General features: G+C 41.2%; 1 protein-coding gene across 1 annotated transcript in view; it reads left to right on the forward strand.

Annotated features, from left to right (window-relative positions):
- Window positions 1-9,389, forward strand: part of SEPTIN6 (septin 6) — an 87,505-nt gene extending 78,116 nt beyond the window's left edge. Inside the window, exon 10 of the mRNA XM_030210664.1 lies at window positions 7,265-9,389. Coding sequence (XP_030066524.1) covers window positions 7,265-7,274 — 10 coding nt within the window. The 3' untranslated portion in view covers window positions 7,275-9,389. The remainder of the gene's footprint in view (window positions 1-7,264) is intronic.
- The last annotated feature ends 1,242 nt before the right edge of the window (window positions 9,390-10,631 follow it).

Here is a 10,631-nt window from a genome sequence, read left to right on the forward strand (position 1 = left end):
TATCTTTGCAATTGTGCAAATCGTTGACTTCCTTAGCAGATTGCATTGTCCACAGATTTTCTTTAATTCAGAGATCCTCAGTCATCCCATGAGTCTTCTAATGTAAGATCCTAAGGTCATTTTTCTATTCACCTACCCATGTGGAAGACTGCTTTACTACATCCCATAGGTTCTGGACTAGTCTGGTGCAGACACTAAGGAAGGAGAAATTAGATCTTAACTGCTAATTTTCTTTTATTTAGTCTTGCCAGACCAGTACAGACTCCTTCCCTGGTATAGCATACATTTGCATCTTACAGGTCATGGTTTCAATAGGCTGCTGAACCATAGGGCACTGTTTTAAAGTAGATTTAACTTTCCTCTCGGCATCAAAGACCGGCTACATAAAAATAAGGATATAGGGTAATTCTTGAATGAATCCAAGTCCCTTTCCTCTTACACATTTTCTTGGGATCAACACATATATTGTTAATTCAGCAATTCATTACAAACAAGAAACCATGAGGTGCACTGCTTTGTCATTCAAAATACTGATGATCTCATGCTGCATGGTGTCTTTATAGGGCAAAGCATGCAGGACTTGTTTGTCTCCATCGGCTGGCTGGCAGACACATCTCCAAGTTTCTGGACTGGTCTGGTGAGATAAAAGAAAATTAACAGGTAAGATCTAATTTTTCCATCTTGGCCTATGGCTTTTCAAGAACTACACAACTCCTTGACCTATCTGAAAATAGATTTTATTTCCCATTTAAAACAAAAATTAGCCACCTTAGTTGCAGATGGATTTTCCATGGAAATCAAAATGCTAGCAAGCCAACAACTCCATACATGAGGACTTTATGGGCAAGCCTAAGACTAATCAGAGAAGATTATGAAAGTGAAAAAGGCCCGTTTCTGACAAATGAAATGGGCACTAGCAAGGTTTTCCTCGGAGTGTGTGTGAGAGTGAGTGTGTGATAGAGAGAGAGTGAATGTGTGTGTGTGTGTGACAGAGAGTGAGACTGGGTGCGAGAGTGTTAGTGTGAGAATGAGAGTGCCCCGCCCCCCTCCCTGCCAGTTCCAGGTTCTGCCCTCTACCCCTTCCTCCCAGTTGCAGGGTCCGTGTGCACGGCCCCCCTCCAAGTTCCAGGGTCAGCCCCCCTCCCTCCCTCCAAGGGTCGTTGCCCCCCCATCTCTCCCTTCCTCCCTCCCATTTTCAGGGTCGTTTTGCCCGTCTCCTAAAAAAAAGTAAAACCCAGCCCCAGATGTGAATGTATGCCGATGTCCTGCAGCTGCAATGTGGCACATACAGGAAAAGCAAATGTATGAATGTGAAAGAAAAGGTCCCTTTGCCGTTTTGCTTTTTACGTTGTCCAAGTGTTGACGGTGTCAAAGTGTTCTTGTGTCTGTGAGTGGATTGCTGAGACTCTTTTCCTCTGCTGTGTGTTGGCAAACGAAGAGCTGAAACGTTCCCTTTGTAGTAGGCAAACAAAACCGTTTTTTTTTTCTGTAGAAATTCTTGTGCTCCTGTTCTCAGCCTCTTGTTCGATTACAACTGCAGGCAAAATTGTCAATGTGTTGCAAAGAAGAGGAAGTTTTTAGTGCTCTGTGTTTGAGAGGACGCCAGTCTGCTCAGCTGTTGTTTTTTTTGTTTTGTGTGAGCGGATTGCTGAGACTCTTTTCCTGTGCTGTGTGTTGGCAGACGAAGAGCTGAAACCTTCTCTTTGTAGTAGGCAAACAAAACGGGGGGGGGGGGGGGGTTTCCCCTCTAGAAATTCTTGGGGTTTCCCCTCTAGAAATTCTTGTGCTGCTGTTCTCTGCCTCTTGTTCGATTACGACTACAGGCAAAACTGCAAGGTTTTGAGGCAGGGGGAGATGTCACAGTTCTGACTTCCGGTTTCCAGGCATGGGCAAACAGGATATCTCTGGCGCCTCACAGTTCCGGTTTTGAGGGGGTTTTGAGGCTTCATTTAGAACGTTGGGGTTGCAAATTATGTCCGGAAGGGGCGTGGCTGAGGGCAGGTCCTGAGTGACAGTGAGCGGTGCATGAGTGAGAGTGAGTGTTGCTGACAGCCTAGCCTTCAGTGTTTCCCCTCCCACAGAGTGAGCTTCGGAATGTTCCAGGTGAGAATTATCGAAATATGATGTAATCATCCTATATAATAACTACAAACAAAAGTAAACTATTATACTTTTTAGTGACCCATTTAGCGACAATGTAATCTCTTGCATTCTTAAAGATAACAGTGTCTCATCGATGTAGTCTTGTGACTTAAAGCATGTCTACTCAAGTCTTACAATTTTAGACAACTGGGTAGGCATATCTGACAAGCCACCTAGCAGCAGGAAAGTTTCCTCTGTGAGTTGCTAGTTGCACCTGACCTAAGAAACAGGAGTTAAGCTCAGGATATTAAGATTTTTAAGATATACAAACTGGTCTTAATCCAGAATGTGTTCAGTCTTCTACATCTTTTTCCAGTCCCTGAGAGTTGCCTGCTATATTGGCTTGTACCGTCACCCTTTCCCTTAAATATTTATCCTAAAAGTAACCAAGACTGGCCATAGGCATCAACAGATCAACCACAGGATTCAAGGATTTCTACAGTTGATTTTATTACATGACTCACATTTCATAAGGAATAAACCCAAGTACCATAAAAAAATAGTCTTTAAAAATTAAAACTTGTTTGTTTTATTCGAGTCTTGATATGCGTCTTTCTGACTCATAGGTACAGTCCTTTACAATAACTAAAAGCAATCAAATAAGAAAATGAAAGGAACGCCAATAAAACAGGAAAGAAACACATATTCCAAGAATGAAATGAATTGCTCACACACTCTTATGGGCACAGAATCTCCGTGCATCAGGTCAATCCATTACTGACAGTCCCAAAAGAAACTTTAAAATAATTTTTTAGCTTGTGCTTTAAACTTGGGGAAATTTATAATTCTGACCAAATAGGCGGGGGGAGGTCATTCCATAGTTTAGCAGCTAGAAAGATAAATACTGACTTTTTAGTAGACTCATAATGGGCCCCTCTAGGAGAGGGAAGAACTAAGCGATGCACATCGAGAGAACGAAGATAACTAGGCATATATTTATTTATTTTATTTATAATGTTTTTTTTGCATATATTTATTTTTTATTTATAACTGTTTTTATACCCAGCATTATCCAGAGAAGTCTGTTTCAGTGTGGCTTACAGCAATAAATGGTTACAGGGCGTCAGTGTCTCTAGTAGATGGTTAGAAGGTAACAAAGATGTTAGTGTCAGGTGATGTTACATAAGGTTATATGGTATAACAGAAGAAAGATAAGAGGGGGAATCCAAGGTTCAGGGATTTATGAGCAAGATAAAGAATTTTAAAATAGAAACTAACAGGAAACCAGTGCAATGTTTCCAAAAGTGGAGAAACTGAGTCAAATCTCTTAGCCTTTGTCAGGAAATGGGTGGCTGCATTCTGTAAGGTTTGGAGTTGATACATTTGCTGAGCATCAACACTTGCATATTTATTTTTTTTTATTTTTGTTACATTTGTACCCCGCGCTTTCCCACTCATGGCAGGCTCAGTGCGGCTTACATGGGGCAATGGAGGGTTAAGTGACTTGCCCAGAGTCACAAGGAGCTGCCTGTGCCTGAAGTGGGAATTGAACTCAGTTCCTCAGGACCAGAGTCCACCACCCTAACCACTAGGCCACTCCTCCACTGTTGCTACTATTTGAGATTCTACATGGACTGTGGCTATTCCACTAGCAACATTCCATGTAGAAGTCGGCCCTTGCAGATCACCCATGTGGCCGCGCAGGCTTCTGCTTCTGTGAGTCTGACGTCCTGCACGTATGTGCAGGATGTCAGACTCACAGAAGCAGAAGCCTGCGCAGCCTTCTACATGGAATGTTGCTAGTGGAATAGCAACATTCCATGTAGAATCTCCAATAGTAGCAACATTCCATGTAGAATCTCCAATAGTATCTATTTTATTTTTGTTACATTTGTATCCTGCGCTTTCCCACTCATGGCAGGCTCAATGCGGCTTACATGGGGCAATGAAGGGTTAAGTGACTTGCCCAGAGTCACAAGGAGCTGCCTGTGCCTGAAGTGGGAATCAAACTCAGTTCCTTAAATCCCCAGGACCAAAGTCCACCACCCTAACCACTAGGCCACTCCTCCACTGTTGCTACTATTTGAGATTCTACATGGAATGTTGCTATTCCACTAGCAACATTCCATGTAGAAGTCGGCCCTTGCAGATCACCAATGTGGCCGCGCAGGCTTCTGCTTCTGTGAGTCTGACGTCCTGCACGTACGTGCAGGACGTCAGACTCACAGAAACAGAAGCCTGCGCAGCCTTCTACATGGAATGTTGCTAGTGGAATAGCAACATTCCATGTAGAATCTCCAATAGTAGCAGCATTCCATGTAGAATCTCCAATAGTATCTATTTTATTTTTGTTACATTTGTACCCTGTGCTTTCCCACTCATGGCAGGCTCAATGCGGCTTACATGGGGCAATGGAGGGTTAAGTGACTTGCCCAGAGTCACAAGGAGCTGCCTGTGCCTGAAGTGGGAATCGAACTCAGTTCCTCAGGACCAAAGTCCACCACCCTAACCACTAGGCCATTATAGTATGGTATTATAGTAATCCAATCTCAAAATCACAAAGGTGTGTTCTAAAGTATGAAGAAATGCAAAGTGTAAAGATCCAGAAATTGCATGAAGCTGACGTAGAGAATAGAAACCTGATTTAAGTACCTGGGACACCTGTTTATCAAAAGAGTTGAGACTTGATCACTACCCCTAGGTAACGAAAGGAAATAGGTAAATCAAAAAGCATAGCCGTAAAAGCTGGCTTCGTAAGGGGACCAGGTATCCAACACGCTACTGCAGTGGCTCCGAAACCCAGGTCCTGGGGGCACCCCAGCCAATCAGGTTTTCAGGATACCCATAATGAATATTCTTGACAGAGATCTGTATGTGTTGCCTCCACTGCATGCAAATCTCTTTCACGAATAGTCATCGTGGGTATCCTGAAAACTTGACTGGCTTGGGGTGCCTCCAGGACCAGGTTTGGGAACCCGCTATGCTACTTTCTTTGAAGGATTCAAAACCAATTGATGTTTTTCCAGCCATTTAACATTCAAATATCCTGACAAATGTGGATTAAAAAATGAAGCACAAACTTAAGACACTGAGGCTCATTTTCAAAGCACACGGTCTTAAAGTTATATAGAGGGGCATTTTCCACGTGACATCTAAGTCTGACTTTGGACGTTTTATGGTAAATGTCCCAAATCCAAACCATTTTCGAAATATCTTTTTTTTCCCCAAAAAAATACCACTTTGAACGAGGTTTTGCGCTTTGTGCGTTTCTTTATAGGCCATTTTAAAAAAAACCCGCACAAAATCAAGCCATGGGACACATCCTAGGAGAGCAATGGGGCACTGCTGTGGACTTCATACAAATGCTCCCAGGTACACATCTCCCTTAACATCGTGTAGTAAGCCCTCCAAAAACCTACTGTACACCACTACAATAGCTATGGGTGAAGGGGGCACCTATACGTAGGTACAGTGAGTCTTTTTAGTGAGTTTTGGAGGGCTCACAGCATAACAGGTAGAGGGGGAGGTATGGTCCTGGGTCCACCTATCTATAGTGCACTGCAACCACCACTACACTACTCCAGGGACCTGCGTACTGCTCTAATGGACCTGATTATAATATCTGAGGCTGTCATAGAGGCTGGTGGGTACTGTTTTTATTCACATTTTTTGGGGGGGTGGGGGTGGCAGGGGGTCAGTGACCACTAGGGGAGTAAGTGGGGGTCATCCCACTTTTTGTGTCTTATTAGTTAGAAAAACAGGTCTAGACCAAAATGTTGGAAGTTTTCGCTGTAAACATTTTTGGTTTTGTTCCACTATGGCTGTAAAATGTGCAAGTGTTAGGCATGCCCTAATCTCGCCCCCTTGTGATTTGGACACACTGCCAACGAATTGCATAGATAAACATCTGCAGTATAGATTTTGAAAAATACCGATTTGGATGTTTTGAGAAGACATTCGTCCAAATGCTTTGACACTTTTTAGACATTTTTCTCTTTCGATAATGAGCCGTATAGTAACCTTTGTAACTTTGTAAGTCTATGTACTTTGAAAACGAGCACATATATATCCCAAAATGATCCAAAACAAATGTATAAGTCAATAAATTACATAAACACCAACATTAATCTCACTACACACACAGAATAAAAAGCACAAAGTGTACCTTGTGCATCACTCTATTGAAGCTTTCTTATCAGCATCTTTCTATTGTTTTATTAAGATAAAGATCGCTTATGTTTTGACCTCTCATTTGAGGAATGTGCACCATAACTGTGTTCCACAAGTTACACTTTGTTCTATTTATATTGTGTGTGTAGTGAGGAGATGTTGGTGTTCATATGATTTATCCACTTATATGTTTTGTTTTGGATCATTATTACTATTAATCATTATGTGATAAGTACACACTGTGCTGTGTTTCATTTTATAACTACGTTTGTCAAAATTTTTTTAAGAGTAATTTAATGGTGCATGAGTTTATTTCTTATGAAATGTGCATTTTTATTGATGTTTGTGTGTAGACCCTTGACACAGGCATTGGTTGAAACACTGTCCATGTTGGGTCATTTAATGACATCAACTGTGGAAATCATGTGATTGATCTGATTACTGTTTGACTGGATTCTTCTCGTGGCGATTTGCCTAACATATTTAGCCCAAAACCTGCTGAGTAGTTTAAGAGTGTCAAAGACTTGGGGCTCTGGATAATCCAGTCCTCACAGTAATCCATAAATGAAATCAAGCTCAGCTTCATAAAAGAAATGTAAAGGAAAGTCTGTTAAATTATTAAATTGATTGATGGAGTTTCTCAGGAATCCTTTTTAAATGAAGGGCATAACAGGGAAAAAGAAATTAGAAGAATGTAGTCGTTTACTTTGGCTAAATTGCAGAATGTTTTCGCAGATGGTACTCTATTTGTCAACCGTTTATCTGCTCAGCTGAAATAAGCCGCCTTGCACTCACCACATTAAAAGTATATTCTTGTGCTGGTCTGACCATTATAAAAGCTATTAAAAACATTTTAAAATGTTTTCACTTGTGTGGTTTTCTTTAAAGTGCCTTTAGCAGCTGCTCTTGGACCCTGTCTCTTGGCTTTCACCAGTTTTCAATTTATTCTTTTGTTTCCTCTGTTCTTAAGTATCTGTCTCCTTTTTGATAATTGTTTTCTTTCTTTCTTTAGCTTCTTTTAATCTCTCCTCGCCTGCTGCACCCTCTGAAGGGAGAGGACGGCAACTTGTAGAAGAAGGGGATTTGGGGAGGGGGGCTCCTATTTTTGTCTGACCTAAACAAGTAAAAAAAGAAGACCCTTAGTGTGATGTTAAGGTCTTGGAAAGAAGTTTTGCGTCTGACATAAGTTATGTGGTGGTGGGTTTATATTTCTGCTACAAGGCCGGTAATACTGATATGGTTGTTGGGTACTGAGGAAAAGCACATGACATCTCTCGCTTGGCTTTTTCTTAGCAGTACACAAGTTTACACTGCTCTTGAGCTGCCTTTGATTCTTCCCCCTCCCCACCACACCCCTTAAGTAAGCTGATGACTTTCCAGGTTCATGGTCCAGGCTGAAGTTTGTGTTTTGCAATGGGGTTTACTCTCCTCTTGTGTCCCTGCCAAATCTCTCCTAAAATCAGAGCCCTGCTATAAGGCTTTCTCATTGGTTCCTTTTCAGATGCTTGCTGTCAAATGTCACTAATGAATTAATTTAATATAAATAGAGAAGTTACTGCAAACAAATCCTAATTTAATAGCACATTTTCCACTTAACAAAAAAATATTGATTGTGATCTGTATCTGTCTTGAACCAATCATCCACAATTCTTACAGTAATTCTTAGTTACTTTCTGGTCAAGATTATTTAAAGAGACATTTTAGCTCAGCAAAGATAATCTTACCTGGAGTGTGTAGTGCAGATGTAAGAACAATAGCACTATATGTGCCACACAAGGGGAAAGTAACTAGTATTTTTTTATTTTTTATTTTGTTATGATGTGGGACTTGGCAGTTACTGAGGGATCCCTTGTCCTGTCTCCAGTGGTGCTCCAGTATCCCACTAAATCTAGCAGAAGGCTGTACAGTTAAGAGGGTGCTATAATCTTAATAAAACGTGCTCTTTCATGCAAAGTTATCTTCCCCTTTTGGAGAACCTGGAACGCTATACTTAAGCTGATTTTCAGTCAACCAAGTGGAAATGCCTCTCTAACATTAAATCAGATATTGAGATGTGCACCTGCCGCCACTCTAATTTTTTTATAGTGCACTTGTGCAATGCGACGGAAGGTTCAGATGTTGAGGAATGATCTTAATTCTACTAAAACAAAAATAACCCATCAAAGGGCTAGGCAAGGTCCTCCTATATTTTTCAAACAGACATTTCTTCGTGCTATATTCCTTTATTGTATTAAAGGGAAGCTCCCTCTTATCAGATTGGATGGCTGATAGCATTGGCTCCTGCCAGCATATTAGCCACTGATGCGTCCTGGTCACTCCTGCTAGATGTGCAGGGCTGCTCAGTCCATTTATTCTGTCCTCGGGGGCACACGTAGTCCAATGTGTCCATACTAGTAGATGGAAGGATCTCTGATTGTGAGAGGCAGCAACTGAGGCACGTGCAGGGCATTTCTGTAAAGTACAAGCTAACAGTTGCAGGTATGTTAGAATAATGGCCCGTACATTTATTTGCCAAAATTCTACCTAAGCCCAAATGCATAAATATGTATGCATCTTGTACAGCGTGTATTTTACAGGTAAATATACACATGGGCAGAGTCTGGGCAGTAAGTTACACACAAGTTTTATGTTATGTGCATATCTCCAGCTCTATGGCTGGTATCAGTGCTCATGCCTAAATTTAAAGGTGTGTATTTTTGCTGTTAAACTAGTTATTCTATAAAGGCTTCTATGTTCCTTCATAGAATAGGTTCCTCCCAGTTGCCCAATTAGAGAATTACCCCTCGTGTGTCTCCTAGTTAACTCACATCAGTAGTCTCAAAGCAGTTCCTGCTTGGGTTTTTTTTTTAGTTTTGCGTATATTTTCAGTGAGTGATTGCATGCAAGTTCTTATATTAAACAGAGGGAGTTACCCTGTAAGTAGAGACTTGGTGGTCCGGGATAAAAGGCCCCTCTCTTGTACTGTGTTACCTTCTTTTCTTTGCCCTTGTTCTGTTCTAATTTTAAACATACTCTTGCATGTTTTCCAACCTCTGTATTTAATTGTTGTTTTCTTTTTACAAATGAAAGTGTGAATGAAAACTGTGAATATCTATATTTACATGACTTGAGAACCAGCACTTGTCTAGCCAACTACTTTTCTGTACATTTTTTTACAATAAAAAAAATAAATATAAAAAATTCCATGTGTCTTCTGATTTCTTTTTCCGGTTTCACAAGAAAAATATAAGTAAAATAAATCATGGTTCCTTTTTTAGTTATATAGACTGGCTTGTTTTCCACTATGATTCTTGTGTGGAAGTTAGTAGTTCTTACCTAATATAGGTGGGTCTGGAAATAGCATCTAAAGTTTTCTGAATATAACTACAAATTTTTAGGATCCAGGGGACTGCTTTCCTTTTTTGTTCTCTGTTGTGTTACATGTGTGTGTTCTGTTTTTTTTTTTTTCTTTGTTTGTTTTACTATTGCCCTGATCCTGCCTTCTGACCTGGTTTCCCCCATGTGGAAATGGGAACTTGCGTCAGAGGGAAGGTGCAAGCAGTGAGTATGAGTTGTTGCTTACTGCCATTAAAGAACTTAAAAGATTTTAAAAGGTATGGAGGGGCTAGGGGGTGGAGTTGAGACCCTGGAATGCCTGTGTGGGGGGGGGGGGGGGGGAAGGGTTCTCGTGCCTCACTCACTTTGGACTCAGACTATCTAGAATTGGGTCTGGCTATGTCCTTGCCTTAAATCACACCATAGGATGAAGGTAAAATGAGACTGTCCCCTTGTTCCAGAACTTCCTTTCAACCAAAAGAGGGCGACCTCCTGTGCATTTCTGCTGTGGAGGTATTTAAATATCTTTATAATATCTCTCCCACTTTTTCTTCCAAGTCGTACATACTAAGATCATGAAGTCTGTTTCTATATGAGAAAGACAACTGACCATTTTAGCAGTTATCCTCTGGAACAACTCCATCCTGTTTATATCTTTTTTGAAGGTATGATCTTCAGAAGTGAACACAGTACTAAATGGGGGTCTGACCAGAGACATACAGAGGTGTTAGCGCTACTTTTTTTTTCCCCCTCTTGCCATTCTTCTCCCTATATACCCAAGCAGCATTATGGGTTTTGCTTTTTCTATCTGTTTGGCTACCTTAAGATAATCGAACACAATCACCACTAAGTCCTGATCCTGTTTTGCACACACAAATACTTCACCCCCCATACTGTACTGCTCCCTCTGGAGGAGGTAGGTGGCCACACATTGAGGAAGGGATGCTAGGGATGAGGAGAGGTGGGACAATGGATGTTGGAAAAGGGAGAAATAGGCAGAGGTCTATGAAGAAGGTGAGATAACAAAGGAAGGAGGTGGGAATGGGAGCCTGTTTAAGTGGGTA

Source organism: Microcaecilia unicolor, chromosome 7 (genome assembly GCF_901765095.1).
Source record: "Microcaecilia unicolor chromosome 7, aMicUni1.1, whole genome shotgun sequence".
In the NCBI taxonomy this organism is placed as follows: Eukaryota; Metazoa; Chordata; class Amphibia; order Gymnophiona; family Siphonopidae; genus Microcaecilia; species Microcaecilia unicolor.